This window comes from Felis catus, chromosome A2 (assembly GCF_018350175.1).
Source record: "Felis catus isolate Fca126 chromosome A2, F.catus_Fca126_mat1.0, whole genome shotgun sequence".
Lineage (NCBI taxonomy): Eukaryota > Metazoa > Chordata > Mammalia > Carnivora > Felidae > Felis > Felis catus.
The window spans coordinates 79,624,450-79,649,047 of record NC_058369.1 but is presented as its reverse complement, the minus strand read 5'-3'; the positions used below and the strand labels follow the sequence as shown (position 1 = coordinate 79,649,047).

Sequence of the window (24,598 nt, the reverse complement as noted above, 5' to 3'; positions counted from 1 at the left end):
CCAGGCTCTAAGCTGTCAGCACAGAGCCCGACACAGGGCCCGAAATCACAAACTACAAGATCATAACCTGAGCCGAAGTCATACGTTCAACAGACTGAGCTCAAAGGACTGAGCCACCCAGCTGTCCCTACCTTCTTTTATTTATTTATTTTTTTTAATTTTTTAAAAAATTTTTTTTGTCAACGTTTTTATTTATTTTTGGGACAGAGAGAGACAGAGCATGAATGGGGGAGAGGCAGAGAGAGAGGGAGACACAGAATCGGAAACAGGCTCCAGGCTCTGAGCCATCAGCCCAGAGCCCGACATGGGGCTCGAACTCACGGACCACGAGATCGTGACCTGGCTGAAGTCGGGCGCTTAACCGACTGCGCCACGCAGGCGCCCCCCCTACCTTCTTTTAAATAGAGATAAAATTTACATGCAATGGAAATCAAATGTCTTATGCACACAATTCCCTGATGATTTGACAAATGTTTACGCCCTAATCAACATGAAGAATATTTCTCCAAAACCACAAGACTTCCTATGTTCTCTCTCCCAGTCATGTTCTTTGTCAGCTATCTATGTAGCCAATATTTCTCCGAGTCTGAGGCTAGTCTTTTCTTTTTTTCTTTTTCTTTTTTTAACGTTTATTTATTTTTGAGACAGAGAGAGACAGAGCATGAACAGGGGAGGAGCAGAGAGAGAGGGAGACACAGAATCGGAAGCAGGCTCCAGGCTCTGAGCCATCAGCCCAGAGCCCGACGCGGGGCTCAAACTCATGGACCGTGAGATCGTGACCTGAGCTGAAGTCGGACGCTTAACCGACTGAGCCACCCAGGCGCCCCTGGTCTTTTCATTTTTAAAAATGCCTTTTAATCTGCAAGTATTTTTTATTTTGATGAAATCCAATTTATTAATTCTTATTCTGTAGTTAATATGTCTTGCATATTCTCTAAGAAATCTTCCCTTACTCCAAGGCTGTGAAGATATCCTCCTACTTTTTTCTTTTTATAAGCTTTATACTTTTAGCTTTACATTTCAATCTATGATCCATCACAACCTGTAAAGAGACCTAAAAAATACCTACACATTTAACTGTAAAATCAGACACAATTAACAATGTCCACTCTTACCACTTCTATTCAACCTTATGCAGGAAGAAAGAGAAATAAAATGCATAAAGAATGTTAACAGGGGGCGGGGGGGGGGTGTATCTGCAGTGAAAGGATAAATGACTCTATGTGCAGAAAATCCCAAGAAATTGACATAAACACACATGAACTGTTCTGTGTTCAACTTTGTATTTTTCACTATATATTCCTAACTGATGTTTTAATTTACTTCATGTACATATTTCTTACCTTCATCTTCGTCCTCTACATCATGCTTCCAAACACCTCTTCAACCTAACCTACACATCAGCTTTTAGCTTGCTATTTGCTGGAAAACAAGGTCACTTAGAGCTTTCCAGAGAACCTTCCCAGCCTGCAGGTGGGGTCAGAGAAGTGCCCTACGCTATCAACAAAGTCTAATAAATCCCAAGTGGCAAGGCCCCCTTTACATTTTCTATGAAGTCTTTTACCTCTAACCAAACAAACTTATTCCTCTAAAGGCAATCACAAATCTTTCATCTTTCTTTCATCTTACAATTAACTACACAATAAAGATGAAAAGGGGTATTTAAAAAGTTTCTTGATCTGCTCTCTTCGGTCACTATTTAGCAAGCCACAGATTATTCTACTAGGTCCAGGGACAGACTGCGAGCGCAAGACCAGCAGAGGTTCTGTCACTGACTAGTTTATATTCTAGCCCATGAAGTCTTAGAGAGTGGGGGCTGGTTTCTCACTCACCTTTATATTCCCTGTAGTAAAACACAACACTGTACACATAGTAAGCCTCAAAGAATTCAACTGTCATGCTAACTAAGGCTTAGGGATCAATATCCTGGTCAGCAGCAATTCACAGCACCAGGGTCTATCAGGCATCAGAATCTCCTCAGGCCCCATGAAAGAAATGTTAAGAAGGCCTATGTAATCAGTTCAAGAGCATCTACTATTCTGTTCATAGAGATAAAGAGAATTTCTTTTTAAGGCCTCAAGTAAGCCAAATTAAGCCAACTAATTTTAAAAACATAGACAACCATGGTGAGATTAAATATGTGCACAGCTTTAGTGATTTTAAGGAAAATAACTGTGAATGAATAAAGGTTATCATATATATTTATATGATATATATTTCCCTCTCTCTCTCTCTCCCTCTCTCTCTCTCTCTATATATATATATAGAGAGAGAGAGAGAGAGAGGGAGAGAGAGAGACTAAAGACTACACTTCTATAAAACACCAGCTGTATGATATCGGTTTCTAAGGCAACCCTATGTAAGGTATATTCCTTGCTTTCTTTAAAAGAAGCTAAAGCTGTAAGTCATAAGTCACATACTCAGAAAGACAAGGCTGATGAGAACGTATAACCGCCATTAAACTTTGAGAGTTATTAAAATTCAGCCAGTCTAAACTTTTTACAAGTCATCTGACATTTTTCTAGTGTGTGAATATTTACATTTTTATGCTACGTTTTGAAGAAGATATTCCTAAGCCGCAAAAGAAACAAACTGAATGTCACTCAAATGTGTATAATAAAGACCTCTGGAGCATTACGGATAATTTTAAGATCCAGGGAGGAAATGCAAGATGTGCATTCCGACTTGTGCGCCCTTCACGGTGCATCGATCTCCTCACTCCTGACACGCCTTCTGAGACACAGGTAGCATCAGTACTGTCTGTCCCTTAGCTGGAGCCTAACACTAGAGACAATTCCTTCATCCAACGAAAAATATTTATTGCACTGTGGTGGGGCTGACAAAATACACAGCCCTTGCCCACAGGCAATCTTCCAGACTGAGGAGAAGGAGATCACAGATGCATGCAAAAATACATGTGCAATTCTACACCACGACGACTACTGGGGGGTGGCAGGTTGTGACAGACACCATTGTGAGGGACACAGGGAGGGGCCTAATTAAGATGTGATTCAGGGTTCGATGAAGGCCTAAGGGAATGACACATGCTTACCAAGTCAGCCCATGAAAGTGCTGAAATCAGTATCTGCAGAAACAATACAGATGATGAAACTGTACAAGGTGCCAACTTCCTGAAGGATGATTTAAGAGAGCCCAAACACAGGAGCTCCAAGGAGTCCATCAGTGCAGGCAGCAGGATGTTAACACAGCAAGGTGCCTAGGTCACCACGGACCAGTCCTTGTAGCAAATACATGCTGAGGGCCAGAAACATTTTGAAACATAAGGTAGGTCAAAGCAGTTAATTCCCCTTACACAGCAGGAAGTGAACGGAAGCCACTTTTTCGTGGTAGCCGTGGTGCTCTGGAGGCATGGCACATACCTTGGAGGAGCCTGCTGAGCCCGTGAAACACGTGCAGTGCGGGGCGTACTCCCAGGGGTCCCGACTCTGGATGTACAGTCCAGCCCAGGACCACGTACCAGGTGCCCCTAGTAGTTCCGATGCAGGTGGTACAAAGGTCACACTCTGAAAAGCCACTTTACACGGCAATCCCCCCAGAGCAGGGGGCTCTACCCCGTCCGTCCGAAAGACACTCACCAAATGAGCAGGATTGCACAAGGGCCTCCCGGAAGTGTCTGTTTATTGGCTCACCCCGTGCCTGATCTGTGTTATCTCCTGGGCTTGGAAGTAAGAATCCAAACACACTGCCCAGAAGCGACATCAAAACAAGATAGGAAGAGAGAAACCATGCCGACACAGCTCTCTCTCCAGAGGCCAGGGAAACAGGCCTAGCAGAGGGAGGCAGTGAGGCCACAAGGAGACCAGCACGAACACACACGCGGGAACAGTCCTGAGGGGAGAATGAATAAATGAAGACAGAGCAAACTAAAATTCACATTTCCTAAGCACCTTCCCTGTACCAGGCAGTATGGCACATACTTCATGTATTTGTCTCATTTTTATCCGCATAAAATCTTGAGTGGTACGATGTGGTTATATGTTACGTTACACGGAGAGAGGATATTATATCACAGATGAAGAAGCTGAAGCCTGGATGGAAAGGAGCTTGTCTGAGGACATAGGACTGGGAAGCCAGATTTTGAACCCAGGACTCTCAGACACCGAGGCCATAATCCTCCTGAGTTTGGCGGGAGAGCAAAAACTGAGATGAGTGGGCACAGGCTGGCTATGCAGAAAGAGAACGCACAGGCAAGCAGAAAGGAGCAAAGAACAATGCTTTATCAATATGAGAACTTTACACAGTGGCCTTTGTGTTCAAGTGGCTGAGGTTTCCTGTGTGTTGAGTGGGGAAAGACCCGTAAAGAGGCAAAAAGAAGGTAGAACGTTGAGATGCAATTTGGTTGGTGATGAATGATCCAGAAGGGCAGACACCCAGTTGCTTACCGCAGCTACCGCAGGGTGCGGAGATGGTGGGGGACTTTCCACACTCCACCCCCAACATAACCTTTTTCCTAAGGTGAACAAATAGTTCTTTTGTGAAGAGATAAAACAGCGTAGTGTGGTTTGTTGTTGATGATGTTTTCTTTCTAAAAAGTGGCTGGCAGATTCATTCTCCAGGAATGAAGTCAAAGAAAACAGAAGTGACCAGAAGACAGAAAAGACACCTCACCAGACTGAGGGAATCATATTCCTGAACTGCCAAAGCCACCCCTGCCCTTCCCCTTCCTCAACAATTCAGCCCACAGTCATCACTAGATAGGGCCGAGCAGCGAAGATATCTGAGCACAGGCTAAGTAAGGCCGGAAGGGGACAGATGCCCAAAACAGCAGTGAGGATGACTGGTGATTCATCACATACAAGGAAATTAATCAAACAATTAAACGTAACAAGGATAATGAGAACCTAGCCTCTTATTTGTCGAAGAAAGAAACTCGGAAGTACAGAAAGGGAGAAAATTGGGCTGAATTCCCTGGTATTAGGGTGGAATGAGAGATATCTGATTAATTTATGTGTTTTAATATAAACATAAGTAAAAATAGAAACAAATATAAATATAGAAATAGATATAAACATAAAGGAAGAGTGTACGGGTGTCCCTAGCTCTAGGCTAAGGTATCTGGAAGCACTGTTGCCTCAACAGCAATAACCACATCTGATGCCTAGATCTTGTTTCCTAAGCACTATTCTCCACTAAAAGGAACGAGGGCTCCTTGTAGAAAGAGTGGATTCCAGGGCTGGAGTAGGGAAAATACGAGACAAGCCTGGAACAGTGTACTATACTTGAAAGTTGGAAAGAATGACAGGGACATCTCAAAAGGATACAGAATCAACCTGAAGGAGCTCCTTATGGCCAAATTTGGGCCATCAAAATAAATAAGGAGAATAACTAATTAGAACTCACTGAACAAAAGGGAACTCCATGAATGAGCCCATCTGAGGTAACTAGAAAGAATGACCAGACACAGAGATGGATGGAAGGGACAGGTGGAGATAGGAAGAGGAAGGAAGAAGAGGGAGAAGGAAGCAAGTTAGTTGGCAGGGGGATATTTATAGTCTCAAAGTAACTCACAACAACATAGAGTACTAACTAATTACCAGGAGGAAAGAGTAACTTCACAGGACAGATATCTGTCACACACCATCTTAAACAAAATAACCAACACCAACTGTAATGGTGCAAACCAAACTCGCATACCACCTGACAAAACGCAGTAAGAACACATCTCATAGAACAACACTGTTTTGATATTCCAAATTAAGAAACCTGGGAGTGCCTGGCTGGCTGCTAGAGCATGCTACTCTTATTCTTGGGGTTGTGAGTTCGGGCCCCATCTTGGGCACAGAGATAAAAAAAAAAAAAAAACAAACCAAACAGCTACAAAATAAAGAAACAGTTTACCAAATTAAGAAGCCTTATACAAAATAATTGGCCTACAATCTTCAAAAATGTCAAAGTCAAGAAAAGACTAAGGACTTGTTCCAGATTAAAGAAACAAGTGTTAATAAAGAGAAAAAACAAACAAACAAACAAACAAACAAAAAACAAGTGCAAACTGGAATCAACCCCACCCCCCAACACAACAGCAAACCAAGACTTATTTCTAGTTTAAACCTAGCCCAGGAATGTGACCTTTTAAAAGTCAACCAGAAGTTTCCAGATAAGCACAAATGAGGTAATCTGCATGATAAAAATCCTGCTGCTCTCTACCCTCACCCTGCCCCAAAGGAAGATATTCTGGCAAGAAACAGTCCTTTCTTTTCTTCAGCTAGTAACTCCATGCCTCACCCTCAAAGTTCTCATTCTGTACAACTCCGGGAGCATCTCCACTTGCTAGATACAGGCGGGTGCTGCCCGGTTCACGAACTGCTTAATAAGGCCAGTTAGATCAGCTGCATTTTGTTTTTTAACCCAAGAAAACAAAATGTAGTATGACTCTGGGAAGGACTGGTTTCATATAAAGGATGATATTGGCAACTGGCAAAACCTGAATGTTGTTTGAGGAATGAATAGTAGAGCTATAAACAATGTTAATGTCTTTTTTTTTCATTTATTTATTTATTTTGAGAGAGACAGAGCATGAGCAGGGGAGGGGCACAGAGACAGAGGGAGACACAGAATCCGAAGCAGGCTCCAGGCTCTGAACTGTCAGCACAGAGCCCGATGTGGGGCTCAAACCCACAAACTGTGAGATCATGACCTGAGCCAAAACCAAGAGTCAGATGCCCAACGGACTGAGCCACCCAGGGGGCCCCACAAAAGTCACTTCTTGATTTTGATGGTTGTATTATAGTTACAAAGAATAATGTACCTGACTGTAGCCAAAATTTACTAAATAAAAATAACTCAGATGTGAATAATTAGCAAGTTGGAAACTTAAACTCTACTTGTGGCTGGGGGCGGGGGATGGGGCACAGTTCTTGCCCCAGACATTCCCAATCAGTTCCACTGACCCCTTGAATGCATTTATGTCCATTATCTTTGACAAAATGTTCCGATCTAGATCACAAAATTCACAGAGCAAGGCGTCTACTACATGTAATGCTGACTGGAAGCAGAAGTTACTTGCCAGAGTCAGGAATGAGACAGAGAGACAGAGAAGCTTACATCTCTCACATGTTTCAGTGAGGCTGACTTTAGTACTGGTTCGAGTTCAGCAAATGTTACCTAAAATCAGCCCTGACGGTGAAATCCTTCATTCACAGCCCTGTATTTCGGTCTGAGGTGTCTGTCCCCTCTGCTGCTCTACAGAGATGGTACAGGGATAAATGAGAGTACTGGTTACATCTCCTGACCCACACACTCAAGTGCCAGATGTGAGAACAAGAGCTCCCATTCCCGCACGGTAGAGCCCATGTGCTAAAAGAACTGTTCCTGCAGACCAAGCTAACAACACGGCCTAAGCAGTGAGATCAAAGACAACTGTCCAAATCTCCTCTTCAAACAACTTCATTTGTGAACCAAGAAATGCAGATTTAGAGGGAGGATGTAAAACCTCTATCTTTTCACCTTTCCACAGGCTCTGTTATGTTCCATACTGGATGGCTTAGACCTTTGAGGTCATAATCACTACTCCTCCAAATGCTAAAGATCTACATTCTTTTTTCTAAGGAAAACATTGGTTCCATGTGTAGAAACCCACACCTATGGTGTGGAAACCCACTCTATGGTTTGAGTAGAAGATGAGTTCTTAAACTTTTACAACAGAACATAATTTTCTCTTCCTCTTAATGGAGACTTAAAAAGTTTCTAATGGTACACCATAACCAACACCCAGACGGCCTGCAATCACTAGACAAATTCATACAAGACACTATGGAGTCAGGGATTCATTAATGCTCTATGGCCTGACCAGGTATCCATCTCCTGCCATCTATTATTTTTCTGTATAGAATGTGATCTACTTTGGGTGCCTCAGTGGCACAATCAGTTGAGTGTCCGACTCTTGGTCTCAGCTCAGGTCATTATCTCGCGGTTTGTGGGTTTGAGCCCTGCATCAATCCCAAGCCCTGCTTGGGATTCTGTCTCCCTGTCTGTCTCTCAAAATAACTAATAAAGGGGCGCCTGGGTGGCTCAGTCGGTTGAGCGTACGACTTCGGCTCAGGTCATGACCTCACAGTTTGTGAGTTCGAGCCCCGCATAAGGCTCTGTGCTAACTGCTTGCTTAGAGCCTGGAGCCTGCTTCAGATTCTGTGTCTCCTCCTCTCTCTGCCCCTCCCCTGTTCACGCTTTGTCTCACTGTTTCTCAAAAATAAATCAATGTAAAAAATTAAAAAAAAAAAATCTTTAAAAATAACTAATAAAAATAAATTTTTTTTTTTAAAAAAAGGGGGAATCTGATTACATTGAACTTAATGAGTAGCAAGTCAGTGTCTCATCAATTGTTCAGAAGCTCAGAATTCCAGACTGTGATAATCTACTAAAGAGAATGAAAGTCCAAAAAAGAGAGAGAGAGAATATGAAAGTCCAAATGAGTAAATTAAGTAACAAAGAGGTGGTCAAATGGACACATCAACCTCCCTTTCTCCTACATTCTCAGAGTCCAGTCTACACAAAGCATACAGTCTGGATCACACTGTCCTCAATATTCATCACACAACATGCTTGCCTTTTAGGAGTTTAACTATATGCTCTTGATCTTTACAAAGCAATACAAGAACACTTCACCTGAGTAATTTCTATGTCTTCTGTGAAATCACAGCTAAAAACACCATCCACTGTGTCACACAATGGCAAAGCCCACAGAATGTCTTTTTCACTGAGAACAATGCCAGGAAAAAGTCTGTCTCTGTAAACAAATGAGCAGGCTTTCTTTCCACAGACAATGAATACTATGTAATTCAATGTTATACAGAGAAAAGGACTGGTTCCTTGTTACTCTTAGTCTGAAAGCTTAAAGTCAATTGCCTTGCACAACCGTTAACACTGGCTCCCCTCAGGAGCCTGGTACCTTCTAGTCTATGCTCTTCTTAGATAGCTGCTGCTGTTTTTATCCTTAACTGTCCTACTTACAGTATCTTTAATTCTATTAGATTAAAATCCTCTTGAAAGTATGTATGTACATATGTATATACTGTCTATCTCTTACAGTTTTCCTTCTGCTATCTCTTACCTTTTCTGGTACCACTCTATACTTAATGATCTAGAAATTAAAAATGAGGGGCGCCTGGGTTGGTTACACATCTGACTCTTGGCTTTGGACCAGGTCATGATCTCACAGTTCGTGTGACTGAGCCCCAGGTCGGGCTCCACACTGACAGCATGGAGCCTGCTTGGAATTCTCTCTCTGCCCCTCCCCCGCTCACGCTCTCCCTCTCTCAAATAAATAAACATTAAAAAAAAAAAAAAGGTGTTGACACCAAGAGGTGAATTTAACATAGACCACACTGTCTGCATCAGTGACAAGCAGGCACGATCACCTTTGCAGTAGTCGGCGGGGTCCTCCTGCTCTTCATCATCTGATCCCAGGATCTCCTCCTCTGGCTCCGGGGGCGTGGGGTCTGGCAGAGGCGGTGGCGGTGGTGGAGGCGGCGGTGGCGGAACTAAGGGAGCTTTCTGCTGAGGCTCCGGCCTGAAACGGGAGAAGGAGAATTCCTATTTACTCAGAAGCCAATCTTGCATTATGGACACACATGAGGGTTTCTTAACACAAGAAAAAAAATAAACCTGTCACACACTAGCTAGAAATGCTGGTTAATGCACCGCGTCCATTTTAGCTAAATTCAAGTAAGGTTTCAACATACAGGTCCAGAGGAAAAAAAAAAAAATCACACTTTGCAGGCACATTTTCACTCAGAGCTTCAAAATTTCGTAAGTCCTGACAATATTATGAAATAAAGGGGAAACAGAAAGAGAACCCCCCCCACCCATGCTATATAGCCTTATTAAGTTAGAACACATCCCACAGAGATTATAAAAAGACAGATGAAAGCAGCTCTGAGCTTATAAAAGGACTTATTTTCCATTATTTTAAAATCACAATTCCTTTTCCCATAGAAACAGTACAATGTGGTTAGGTTTCCGGGATAACTCGTAAAAGCTAATACATGCTATTAACTGATGTACAGTTATTTTCATTAAGGAATTCAGCCATCTATCTCCCTTGCTTATCAAAAATACTACCCCAAACTGGAAATTAAACAATGAAAACACCCACTGTCAGTCAAATACAAAAGCAGCACATACATTAATGCAAGGTTTCCAAGGTTTGCAAAATGCTAACTTCCAAATGTCACAAAAAGGCTAAATAATGGTTAGTCTGCTCTTTTATAAAAGATAAGAAAACCCACAATACAAAAAAATGTTTCTAAGCTTGAGAGATTACAGATGAGAGCCTTCTTTCAGGTATCTAGAGAAACTCGAGGAGAAACTCTTCCTGAGCCAGCACACAGAGTGCACGAACAGGCGAGGGAAATCGGGCTGAGAGAGGTGTTCTCCAGAGAGGTTCACAGGGTAAGGAGGGGGTCTCTAGTCTGGGGAGCAAGGGGAACCCCATAAGCACTGATGTGTGCACAACTGCTCTTCTTTTTGGACTGCCAGTAGTCGTGCCCCCCTTCGAAAAGCACCTTTTGAGACTGCTCCTCCCTACACAAGGGAAGGCTGGTTCTGATCCGCTTTCTTCACTGTCGTACCGCTCAGGGCACAGACGGCTGAAGCTGACTCTACAGGCCTGGAACCTTCAGGCCGGCTGTCACGGGCAGCAAGCTCATCTGCAGTTGCCAGTAGAGGCAGGGCCAGCAGAGCCACCTGACCCCGGCCCTTCTCTAAGCCGGACCTCTAAATTCTTCCCAATCTGACAGCCCCCAAATAGCATTTACTGTATTGCTCTTAGCCTAAATTGGCTAAAGGTCACTTATGTGGTTTGCCACCAAAACTCAAAGTGCCACAAGCAACAAAGGGGGGTAGGGTGGAAGGCAGCAGAAACCCAGCAGTCACGAGGAAGGGGTGGGGACTGTGCCGCACAGGTAACCTGAAAGGCAAGCACTGGCAAGTTGAGTATCTTTGGCAGAGGGACTAAGGAACGCTTATGAGCTGAAAACGACCTGTATTGATTGCTATTTGCCACAATTTATGGAGACTCAAAGTTACAGCTCCCTGGGTGACAAACGTTAGGAACAGGGTGGTGATCACATCCTGAGTTAACCACTGCTCAAGATGGAGCCCTGGAAGGGGATAATCACAACCAAACACCCACATCACTGCCAGAATACATCCAAAAATACATCTAACAGACCTTATGGAAGTGTACTAATCTTTCTGGCAGCCTTGCAAATGCTCCTTTCCTTTTTAACATACATGTTCTTACTGAAAGTAGAATGGCAATGCACAAAAGAGAGGCTGGAAGAAGGGGAGGCAGGAGAGGGCTGCACCAGAGGGAAGGGGAGGTGAGCAAGATGAATGGTCTCACAAGAACCATTCATTCATTCTTCAGGGCTGTGAGCAGAAACTACTGAGCTGACCAATGTGCTCAATCAGAAACGCTTAGAAATTTTACACGAAAAAATGAGGAGATTCTCCAAATTTAAAAGAAAACATGTTATATTCCCTATAGAAACTATGTAACAATTAATGAAAAGAACAGAACTAGAGAATCTTCTACCTGTGCTCCTCACTACAGACCCTTGGGCCAGGTAATTAATTCACTGTAGTGGGGACTGTTTTGTACACTGTAGAATGTTATAAACATCCCTGGCCTCAAGACATTAATGTCAGTAACATCCACACCCACCGCCAGTTGTGACCATCAAAAACTATGTCCAGAAATTAACAAATTCCCTGGGGACAAAATCATACCCATTTGAGAACCACTGCTCTAACAAGTGTTTTCTGTACTTAGCTTTATTCCTACAGAGTAGACTGTATCTGTAATAAGGGAAAACAAATTCTCATTTTCATGGGCCCATTTTCTCTCATTTGAGAGGCTCATCATAATGTGTTTCTCTTAATTATTGTCCCCCCATTTGCTGAGCTGTCCACATCACTTAACAAAATTGTCAGACCCTCTGGTCCCAACGAGCAGGCAGGCACCTGTTCTCCCTCCAGTGAGGGCCACACTGAACAGGCAGGAAGAAAGCGCCCCCAAGGCCGCTTATTTCTCTCAAGTTAAAGGAAGGAGTCAGGGTACTTTGAAGTAGAAAGGAAGTTGAGTAATGTTGAAGTAATATTTCAACTATCACATCCTAACACCTAGGGCTATGCTGTCTAATCAGTGGGCACTGGCCACATGCCTGTACTGAGCACTGGAAATGGGACGAGAGTACAAATCAAGACATGCTACGTGCGTAAAATACATACTGGATTTCTGAGATTTCATACAAAAAATGTAAAATATTTGATTAATAAGTTTACATTTATTATATGTTAAAACAATAATATTTGGGATAGAATGCAATATATTATTAAAATTAAACTCGCCTGATTCTACTTTTTTTAATGTGGCTACTAGAACACTTCGAATTACAAATGAGACTCACATTATAGTTCTACTGGACAGCACCACCCTAGGCTCTTCAGATAAAAACCAGAGGAGTACTTGGCCTAAAAAATCAGAGATTCCTGGTCATACCAATGATGGTGAATTTTTCTAAGGCTTCTCCTAGTAACATGCCTCACATCAATGATCACCAACTATCAAATCACTTAAATCGTCATAGTAAGGTTCAGAACAACATAACTGCCAAATGTTATGGTGCTGATCATGACTCTTTTTCATCTCATTCATCCTTGTTACTACCTACCACATAGGAGAAACACAAGTAAATATGTCTTAGGGCAGGTATAGGCACAAGAGAAGGAGGCCACACCATCTTGAAGGCTGGCTTCTTCAAAGTGGATTCTTGTGGCTTCCACAGTATTACTTTAATTAAGCCTAGTTAAATCTCAACTATTTAATGGCACAAAAACAGACACATAGACCAATGGAATAGAATAGAAACCCCAGAACTAGACCCACAAACGTATGGCCAACTCATCTTTGACAAAGCAGGAAAGAACATCCAATGGAAAAAAGACAGCCTCTTTAACAAATGGTGCTGGGAGAACTGGACAGCAACATGCAGAAGGTTGAAACTAGACCACTTTCTCACACCATTCACAAAAATAAACTCAAAATGGATAAAGGACCTGAATGTGAGACAGGAAACCATCAAAACCTTAGAGGAGAAAGCAGGAAAAGACCTCTCTGACCTCAGCCGTAGCAATCTCTTACTCGACACATCCCCAAAGGCAAGGGAATTAAAAGCAAAAGTGAATTACTGGGACCTTATGAAGATAAAAAGCTTCTGCACAGCAAAGGAAACAACCAACAAAACTAAAAGGCAACCAACGGAATGGGAAAAGATATTCGCAAATGACATATCGGACAAAGGGCTAGTATCCAAAATCTATAAAGAGCTCACCAAACTCCACACCCGAAAAACAAATAACCCAGTGAAGAAATGGGCAGAAAACATGAATAGACACTTCTCTAAAGAAGACATCCAGATGGCCAACAGGCACATGAAAAGATGTTCAGCGTCGCTCCTTATCAGGGAAATACAAATCAAAACCACACTCAGGTATCACCTCACGCCAGTCAGAGTGGCCAAAATGAACAAATCAGGAGACTATAGACGCTGGAGAGGATGTGGAGAAACGGGAACCCTCTTGCACTGTTGGTGGGAATGCAAATTGGTGCAGCCGCTCTGGAAAGCAGTGTGGAGGTTCCTCAGAAAATTAAAAATAGACCTACCCTATGACCCAGCAATAGCACTGCTAGGAATTTATCCAAGGGATACAGGAGTACTGATGCATAGGGGCACTTGTACCCCAATGTTCATAGCAGTACTCTCAACAATAGCCAAATTATGGAAAGAGCCTAAATGTCCATCAACTGATGAATGGATAAAGAAATTGTGGTTTATATACACAATGGAATACTACATGGCAATGAGAAAAAATGAAATAGGGCCTTTTGTAGCAACGTGGATGGAACTGGAGAGTGTGATGCTAAGTGAAATAAGCCATACAGAGAAAGACAGATACCATATGGTTTCACTCTTACGTGGATCCTGAGAAACTTAACAGGAACCCATGGGGGAGGGGAAGGAAAAAAAAAAAAAAGAGGTTAGAGTGGGAGAGAGCCAAAGCATAAGAGACTGTTAAAAACTGAGAACAAACTGAGGGTTGATGGGGGGTGGGAGGGAGGAGAGGGTGGCTGATGGGTATTGAGGAGGGCACCTTTTGGGATGAGCACTGGGTGTTGTATGGAAACCAATTTGACAATAAATTTCATATATAAAATTAAAAAAAAAATCTCAACTATTTAAAAGATCCAGAGGTAGCAGGCAGTTTATATCACCAAGTACATACTTAAAAAATATATCAACAGATTTTAAAAGTACCCTTTCATCAATCCTAATGAGAACCATCAAAAAGTTATTTCACAGAATAATTACTAGAAGCACTGGGGAGGAATCAAGATGGCGGAGCAGCATGGAAGCCTGAGCTTGTCTCCTCCCTGAAATGCAGCTACATCAGCACCACATCATTTTGAACACCTAGGAAATTGATCTGAGGATTAACGCAACAATCTTCGTAACTTGAGCCGCAGAACTTGGCACATACGCAGTGCAGGCAGGTGAACCGGGGGAGACAAAGAAGCCGTGGAGGATGGTGAGCTATTTTGGCAGAGAGAGAAAGAGAAAGGCAGAGAAAGCAGTGCATCGGGATCGTACAAGAAAAGCACTCCCCACCAAAGTAGCTGGAGAGAAAGAGAGAGAGAGAGAAAGAGTAAAAACCCTCGCAGGGGACTGAACAAGAAACCTGTTCCCCAAAACCACTGCCAGGGAGAAAGAAGAGGATTCAATACCACCAGGATTCTATAAACAGTAGAGCATAGACTCTGAAGTTCCCGAGCTCAGTGCCTGGCAGTGCTCTGGTGAGGAAGTAGGGCGAATCCCCAGGAGCAGGCTGCAGGGTCTGAGGGGTCTGTGTGCTACACAAGGAGAAGTGGTTGCCCTGCTTGGAGTGTATTTGGTAGAGGCCATATGGCCTCCCCTGGGGCAAAGGTCCCAGTGGACCCTGGAGAGCAGCACATATGCTGGTATAGGGACTCAGACGCCAGAGTGCCATGAAACCTGGCACTGGCTGGGTGTTGTGATTTGCCATAATCTCTGAATCACTGCCGCTGCGATTGCATGAACGTTTTTCTGGCGTAGGGTGGCACTCGGCCATCACTCAGTAAGACCCTCCCCAGAGAGTCAGCGTAGGTCCAAGCCACCGAGGACTCTGAAGCATGGAATTCTGAAACAAAACCCCATCTAAGATAAAACTCTAGAGGGAGGTGCCACCTGGCAGTGGACAGCTTGAACATGGACAGGGTAGAGACAGGGAGTAGACAGAGGGCTGACAAAGGAGGGGCTTGATCGCGGGTCAGTGAGAACTCAAAGTTCCTGTGCTAGATACTAGGGAGCTGGGTGAAGCCATTTCCACCTCCCCTGTGCACACACAGCACACAGGCACATGGATCCACCCCAGTAGGCTAAGCAGAGCCACCTAGTGGAGAATGGAGCAATTACATCAAGCTCCACCCATATGCACCCTCCAAGCACAGGCACCAGAAGACCAACATAAATCACTCCAACCAGCTTCGTGTATGGACTATAGAATCCTTCGTAGTTTCAGTTCTAAGGGACACTGGATGTAACTTCATTCAGGTTTCATTCTGTTTGCTGGTTCCTTTATGTGTTCATTTTCTTTGCTTCAGTTTTTGCTTAAAATGTTCTTTTTTTCTTTGTTTTCTTTCTCTTTCTTAGATACAGAAAGAAAAACTTGTTTTTTACTTCATTTATTTTTAAAAATTTTTTATTCTATTTCATTTTATTTTCTTTAATTCTATTTTATTATATATGAGTTTTTTAATTTTCAAAGTTCTTCTTAACTTTTTTTCACCTTTCCTTCCCCTTTTTCCTGTATTCCATAAAACTTCTTTCAACAAGTAGAACAAAACTCACCTAGGATCTAGCTTCCTTTTTTTTGATATTTTGTTTTGTTTTTAATTTTTATTTTATTAATTTTTTTTCTTCCAAAATGACAAAATGAATGAATTCACCCCAAAAGAAAGAACAGGAAGAAATGAAAGCCAGGAACTAAATCAACATAGGTTATCAGATGTGTGAACTAGAATTAGAACCATGATAATAAGAATACTAGTTGGGGTGAAAAAAGCATAGGAGACATAAAAGGATCCCTTTCTGCAGAGACAAAAGAAATAAAATCTGGGGTGTCTGGGTGGCTCAGTCAGTTAAGCATCCAACTTTGACTCAGGTCATGATCTCGTAGTCTGTGAGATTGAATCCCACACTGGGCTCTGTGCTGACAGCTCAGAGCTTGGAGCACGCTTTGGATTCTGTCTCTCTCTCTCCCCGTCTCTCTCTGCCCCTCTCCTGCGCATATTTTGTCTCTCTCAAAAATACATAAACATTAAAAAAAAATTTTTTTAAGAAAGCTATAAAATACAGTAAGGCTGAAATTTAAAATGGTACAACTAAGATACAATCTCAAATAGATGGATGCCCCAACACCAAGAATGGATCAAGCATTGAATTAGCATTATAGAGAATAATGAAGCAGGGAAAAAAAAAGAGGGATACAAAGGCAAAAGATCATGATACAAGACTTAAAGAACTCAAGTGACTCATTAAAAGGTAGTAACATCCAAATCACAGGAGTCTCAGAAGATGAAGAGAGAGAAAAAGGGACAAAAGGTTTATGTGAGCAAATTGTAGCAGAAAACTTTCCTTATCTGGGGAAGGACACAGACATCAAAAAACAAGAAGCACAGGGAACCATCATTAGGTTCAACAAAAACCAACCATCACCAAGGCATATCATAGTCAAATTAGCAACGTATACAGGCAGGAAAGAATTATGAAAGCAGCAAGGGGGGAAAAAAAAGTCCTTAACCTATAAGGGAAGACAGGTAAGTTCACAGCAGACCTATCCACAGTAACTTGGCAGGCTAGAAAGGAATGGCAGGATATATTCTGAATCAGAAAAATATGCAGTCAAGAATTCTTTATCCAGCAAGGCTGTCATTCAAAACAGAAGGCGAGATTAAAAGTTTCCCAGACAAACAAAATCTAAAGGAGTTCATGATCACTAAACCAGCCCTGCAAGAAATTTTAAGAGGGTACTCTGGAGAAACAACACAACACAACAAAACAAAACCTCAAAAGGAACAAAGACTAGAAAGGATCAGAACATCACCAGAAACACCAACTCTACAGGCAACCCAATGACACTAAATTCCTTTCAGTACTCACTCCAAATGTAAATAAACTAAATGCTTCAATCAAAAGACACAGTGTATCAGAATGGATAGGAAAACAAGACCCATCTGTATGCTGCTTACAAGAGACTCATTTTAGACCTAAAGACACCTGCAAATTGAAAGTAAGGGGATAGAGAATCATCTATCATACCAATGGTCATCAAAAGAAAGCTGGAATAGCCATACTTACATCAGACAAACTAGATTCTAGAATAAAGACTGTAACAAGAGATGAAGAAGGGCACTATATCATAATTAAAGGGTCTATCCACCAAGAAGATCTAACAATTGTGAGTATTTATGCACCCAATGTGAATGCACCCAAATATATAAATCAAGAAACTCATTTATTATAATACCATAATAGTAGAGGACTTGAACACCCACTTACAACAATGGACAGATCTTCTAAGCAGAAAATCAACAAGGAAACAATGGCTCTGAATAACACACTGGACTGGATGAACTTAACAGATATATTCAGAACACTTCATCCTAAAAAGGAATACACATTCTTCTTGAGTGCACTGGAACATTCTCCAGAATAGATCCTATACTGGGTCACAAATCAGCTCTCAACAAGTACAAGATCACACCTTGTATATTTTCAGATCACAATGCTATAAAACTTGAAATCAACCACAAGAAAAAATTTAGAAACACCATGAATACTTGGACATTAAAGAACATCCTACTAAAGAATGGGTTCACCAAGAAATTAAACAGGAAATTAACAAGTACATGGAAGCCAATGAAAATAACAACACTACAGTCTCTAACTTCTGGGATGCAGCAAACGCAGTCAGAAGAGGGCAGTATATAGCAATCCAGGCCTTCATAAAGAAGGAAGAAAGGTCTCAAATACCCAACCTACCCTTACACCTAAAAGAGCTCGAAAAAGAACAGCAAATAAAGCCCAAAACCAGCAGAAGAAGGGAAATAAAGATAAGAGCAGAAATCAATGATATCAAAGAAAAACAAAAAACAAAAAAAAACAAAAAAAAAACAGATCAATGAAACCAGGAGCTGGTTCTTTGAAAGAATTAACAAAACTGATCACCCCCAGCCAGATTGATCAAAAAGAAAAAGGAAAGGACCCAAATAAGTAAAATCACGAATGAAAGAGGAGGGATCACAACTAACACTGCAGAAATATGAACAATAATAACAGAATATTATGACCAATTATGTCAACAAATTGGGCAATCTGGAAGAGACGGACAAATTCCTAGAGACATATAAACTACCAAAACTGAAACAGGAAGAAATAGAAAATTTGAATAGACCCATAACCAGTAAAGAAATTGAATCACTAATCAAAAATCTCCCAACAAGTAAGAATCCAGGGCCAGATGGCTTTCCAGGGGAATTCTACCAAACATTTAAAGAACAGTTAACATGTATTCTTTTGAAGCTGTTCCAAGAAAAAGAAATGGAAGGAAAACTTCCAACCTCATTCTACAAGGCCAACATTTCCTTGATTCAAACACCAAAGATCCCACTAAAAAGGAGAACTACAGACCAATTTCCCTAATGAACAGGGATGCAAAAGTCATCAACAAGATACTAGCAAAATGGATCCAACAATACATTAAAAGAATTATTCACCACAATAAAGCAGGATTTATTTCTGGGATGCAGGGCTGGTTCAATATCCACAAATCAATCAATGTGATACATCACATTAATAAAAGAGAAGATAAGAACCACATGAGCCTCTCAATATATGCAGAAAAAGCATCTGACAAAATACAGCATCCTTTCTTGATAAAAACCCTCAAGAAAGTAGGGATAAAAGGATCATACCTCAAGATCATAAAGGCCACATATGAAAGACCCATCGCTAATATCATCCTCAATGGGGAAAAACTGAGCTTTCCCCATAGGGTCAGGAACATGACAGGGATGTCCACTCTCACCACTGTTGCTCAACATAGTGTTGGAAGTCCTAGCCTCAGCAATCAGACAACAGAAAGAAACAAAAGGCACCCAAATCAGCAAGGAGGAAGTAAAACTTTCATTCTCTGCAGACGACATGATACTCTATGTGGAAAACCCAAAAGATTCCACCAAAAACTGCTAGAACTGATACATGAATTCAACAAAGTTGCAGTACATAAAATCAATGTACAGGAATAAGTTGCATTTCTATACACCAATAATGAAGCAGCAGAAAGAAATATCAAGGAATCGATCCTGTTTTCAATTGCACAAAAACCCATAAAACACCTAGGAATAAACCTAACAAAAACAGTGAAAAACATATATGCTGAGAACTATAGAAGGCTTATGAAAGGAATTGAAGACACAAAGAAATGGAAAAACATTCCAGGCTCATGGATTAGAAGAACAAACAGTGTCAAAATGTCGATACTACCCAAAGTAATCAACATACTCAATGCAATCCCTATCAAAAAAACACCAGTATTCTTCACAGACCTAGAACAATTGTAAAATTTGTATGGAACCAGAAAAGACTCCAAATAGCCAAAGTAATGTTGAAAAAGAAATTCAAAGCTGGAGGCATCACAATTCTGGACTTCAAGCTGTATTACAAAGCTGTACTCATCAAGACAGTATGGTGGCAGCACAGAAACAGACACATACATCAATGGAACAGAACAGAGAACCCAGAAATGGACCCACAAATGTATGGCCAACTAATCTTTGCCAAAACAAGAAAGAATACCCAATGGAAAAAAGATGGTCTCTTCAGCAAATGGTGTTGGGAAAACTGGACAGCCACATGCAGAAGAATGAACCTGGACCACTTTCTTACACCATACACAAAAATAAACTCAAAATCAGTGAAAGACCTAAACGTACGACAGGAAGCATCAAAATCCTAGAAGAGAGAACAGGCCCTTCGCCACAGCAACTTCTTACTTGACATGTCTCTGGAGGCAAGTGAAACAAAAGCAAAAACCAACTATTGTGACCTCGTCAAGATAAAACAATCAGCAAAACTAAAAGGCAACCCATGGAATGGGAGAAAGTATTTGCAAATGACATTATCAGACAAAGGGCTAGTATCCAAAATACAAAGAACTTACCAAACTCAACACCCAAAAAACAAATAATCCTGTGAAGAAATGGGCAAATGACATGAATAGACACTTTTCCAAAGACATCCAGGTGGCTAAGAGACACATGAAAAAATGCTCATCACCCATCATCAAGGAAATACAAACCATAACCACAATGAGATAGATACCACCTCACCCCTGTCAGAATGGCTAAAATCAACAACTCAAGCAACAACAAGATGTTGGTAAGGATGCAGAAAAAGAGGAACCCTTTTGTACTGTTGGTGGGAATGCAAACTGGTGCAGCCACTCTGGAAAACAGTATGGAGGTTCCTCAAAAAATTAAAAATAGAACTACCCAAACCAAGCAGTTGCACTACTAGGTATTTAACTAAAGGATACAAAAATTCTGATTCGAAGGGGCACATGCACCCCAATGTTTATAGCCGCACTATCAACAATAGCCAAAGTATGAAAACAGCAAAATGTCCATCAACTGACAAATGGATAAAGAAGATGTGGTTTATATATACAATGGAATATTTATTACTCAGTGACCAAAAAGAATGAATTCTTGCCATTTCCAACAACATGGATGGAACTAGAGTGTATTAGGCTAAGCGAAGTCAGTCAGAGAAAAAGAAGTATCATATGATATCACTCATATGTGGAATTTAAGAAACAAAACAGATGAATATAGGGGAAGGGAAGTAAAAGTAAGATAAAAACAGAGAGGGATTTAAAAAAAATTTTTACACAGGCAGGGGGGCGTGCCTGGGTGGCTCAGTTCATTAAGCATCCAACTTGGGCTCAGTTCATGATCTTGCGGTTCATGAGTTCAAGCACTGCATCACGCTCTGAATGGAGCCTGCTTCGGCTTCTGTGTCTCCCTCTCTCTGTCCCTCCCCCACTCATGCCACCCCCCTCAAAAATAAAAATAAACATTAAAAGAAAATTTAAAAACAGAGAGGAAGACAAACCATAAGAGACTCTTAAATACAGAGAACAAACAGAGGGTTGCTGGCGGGTGTTGGATGGGGGGATGGGCTAAATGGGTGATGGGCTTTAAGGAGGGCACTTGTCGGGATAAGCACTTGGTGTTACATGTAAGTGATGAATCACTAAACTCTACTGCTGAAATTGTTACGTTAACCAACTGGGATTTAAATTAAAAAATAATAATTAAAAAAGAGTTGTTAGAAGCCCTTAGCAAGCCATGCAGGGAACCCATAAATATTTTCAACAAGGGTGCCAACACAATTAAATGGTGAACGAATGGTCTTTCCAACAAATGGTACTGGGACAAATGGTTATCTGCATGCAATAAAATGAAGTCATAACCCTACCTCACACACACATAAAGATTAATTCAAAATGGATCAAAGACTTAAATAAAGGAGCTAAAACTCCAAAACTCACAGGAAAAAAATACAAGTAAATCTTCATGATCTTGGGTTCAACAATGTTTCTTAGATTTGACACTAAAAGCATATGCAAGTGGACTTGATCAAAATTAAGAGCTTTTGTGTTTCAAAGGGCACCACCAGAAAGTAAAGTCATCATGTAATGATGGAAGAAAGTATCTGGAAACCATACAAGATAAGGGTCTTGTATCTAGAATGTAAAAAGAACTCTCGCATAACTTGACAAAAAAAAATTTAATAGGAAAAAGATTAAAATGGACATTTCTCCAAAGATGACCTATAAATGACCAATAAATATATGAAAAAATGTTCAGCATCATTAGTCCTTTGGGAAATGGAAATCAAAACCACAATGACAAGTACTGTCGAGAATGAAGAAAGTAGAACCCTGAATTGTAACAGTAGTGTTCTATGGCCCAGCTGCTTTGCAAGCTGGCAGTTCCTAAAAACGTTGAATTCAGAGTTATCACATAACCCAGCAATTCCACTTCCGGGTATAATACCCAAAAGAAATGAAAACATATGTCCCCACAAAATCTTGTGCGAAAATATTCATAGGACATTATTCATAGCAGACCAAAAATGTGCATCGAGTGATAAATGAATAAATAAATAAAATGTGGTTAAATAAAATGGTAACATTATTCAGCAATAAAAAGGAATGAAAGTACTGTCACATGCTACAACATGGGTGACCCTTGAAAACATTATGCTAAATGAAAAATGCTAGGCAGAAGAGACCACATGTTATAGGATTCCATTTTATATAAAAATGTCCACACTAGGCAAATGTATAGAGAACTGAGTAAATTAGTAGTTGCTGAGGGCTGAGGGTAGGAGAAAGAAAGAAGAAGGGGAATGGGGATTGACTGTTAACAGGTACAGAGCACCTGCAAAAAGCTGTTTTTTAAAAAAAACAAAAGGTTACACAACTATATAATATCTTTTTAAGAGAGAGAGAGAGAGCATGTCTTGCAAGTGAGAGAGGGGCAGAAGGCAAGGGAGAGAGAGAATCTTAGGCAAGCTCCACACCCAGCGTGGAGTCCAATAGGGGGCTCAATCTCACGATCTCATGAACTGTGAGATCATGACCTGAGCAGAAATCAAGAGTTGGGTGCTTAACCGACTGAGCCACCCAGGCACCCCTGTATACTATCTTTTAATGTCCACTCTCCAAGAAAATTTAGAAATAACTATCTTTAGATTTAGAAAACCTGCTACTATGGTCTCCTTCACAACTTCTCAGCCACATTTACAGTGAAAGGTAATACATACTTCCGTAAAAACCAGACTGAGAGTCTACCTAAATGTCCAAGTTTACATGAGGCACAAATTTAAAGAACATGCTCTCATATGACATCAACAATGTACCACCCTTAGCAACTAGAGTAAAAAATTTAGAACTAGTCATTTAGGTTTTTCACAAAGAATTACATTTATTTTGCCCTACATTAAACACAAGTAAATATTCCCGTTACTCCAAACATAAAAAATGCAGTTTAAGAAAAAACACAAAATATTTTCTTCAAATATTACAATACTAAGATGATTTTATCATGTTTATCTACTGCATACTGTATTTCTCAAGTACATTTGCTCTACCACAAAGGGGAGGAAAACCGAACCCTAGCAAAATGCATGCACGATCAGCTCTAAATTGCCATGGCAACCAGATGGGAGTTCCCACTTCCTTCCAGCTGCTATTTCTTTCGAGCAGAGAAAAGGACAAGTAAACTTCACATTTGGCAGAGAAAGAAGTCCTTTCCTTTATTATCAACCTAAATGGCAACTGACACAATTCAAGAAATTCATTCATTCAGTTTTAACCAAAATATAAAGAGAAAGAAGTTCCAAATGAATTTCTCCTAGGAACATTCACACAAAGGCAATTTTTTTTCTTTCCTATGTCCACCACCTAATCTACAACTCACTCTCTTCCTCCCTCCCTCCTTCTTACTTTCCCATTCTTGATGGTAAATTGTTAGCCAGAGAAATATGCAATCTGCCATTTCTGCTTAAGGGTAGAATCAATCAATACATACTTTTTCTCAAAACAGCTTATCCAAAAAGGCTTGCTGTAACACTGGGTAAAGCTGCACAGCTAAGGAGAAAAACCCAGACTAGTTTTATGTGTTCCTCTATAATGAAAATGCTTCTAAACTTTATGTAACTTGAACCTGAATGTTAAGCGTCGGCTGTGGTAGGCCAACTTCTGAAAATGAGTCCCAATGACCCTCATCCTTGTAGAATTCCCAACTCCTCTGAATGCAGGTAGATCCTGTGAATAAGACATCACTCTCATCTTTATATTATGTTACATGGCAACTGGGCAGTGATGTTGGGTGGGTTTGACCTAATTACATGAGCCTTCTACAAGTAGAGAGTTTTTTCTCGCTGGTCTTAGAAGTCAAAGAGACGTGCTCTGGCTGGCTGAGAAGAAAGCAAATATCCACGGTGTGAACTGCCCATTAGGGCCACAGAGCAAGGAATTTCGAGTGACCTCTCAGAGTGAGCACGGTCCCCAGCCAACAGCTAGAAGGACTAACAAGGACTTCAATGCAAGGAAGTGAGTTCTGCCAATGACCAGTGATCTTGGAAGAGTGCTCTGAGTCCCAACAGAGAACTTTAGTCTTGGCCAACAGCTTGATTTCAGTCCAGTGAGAATCCAGCCATGCTGCGCGGCCCTAATTTCTGACCTACAGGACTGTGAGCTAATACATGCATATTGTTTTAAGCTGCTAAGTGTGTGGTAATTTGTTACACAGCAATAGAAAATGAATATAGCTGCCAAGTTAGTTCTCAGTAAGTAACAGAGCAGTTCATATTAATTTATCAGATTTTGGCCTCAACAGTGAGGCCTGGGCTTTTTTTTTTTTTTT

At 41.1% G+C, this 24,598-nt stretch overlaps 1 protein-coding gene across 20 annotated transcripts in view; it reads right to left on the bottom strand.

The window, feature by feature from the left end:
• SRPK2 (SRSF protein kinase 2) overlaps positions 1-24,598 on the bottom strand; it is a 256,095-nt gene that overhangs the window by 65,520 nt on the left and 165,977 nt on the right. For 19 of the 20 annotated variants that reach the window (XM_019825360.2, XM_023250282.2, XM_023250274.2 and 16 more), the window contains one exon: positions 9,378-9,529. The exons of the other annotated variant lie outside the window; for it this stretch is intronic. In XM_019825360.2, coding sequence (XP_019680919.1) covers positions 9,378-9,529 — 152 coding nt within the window. The remainder of the gene's footprint in view (positions 1-9,377; positions 9,530-24,598) is intronic. 20 annotated transcript variants of the gene reach the window in all.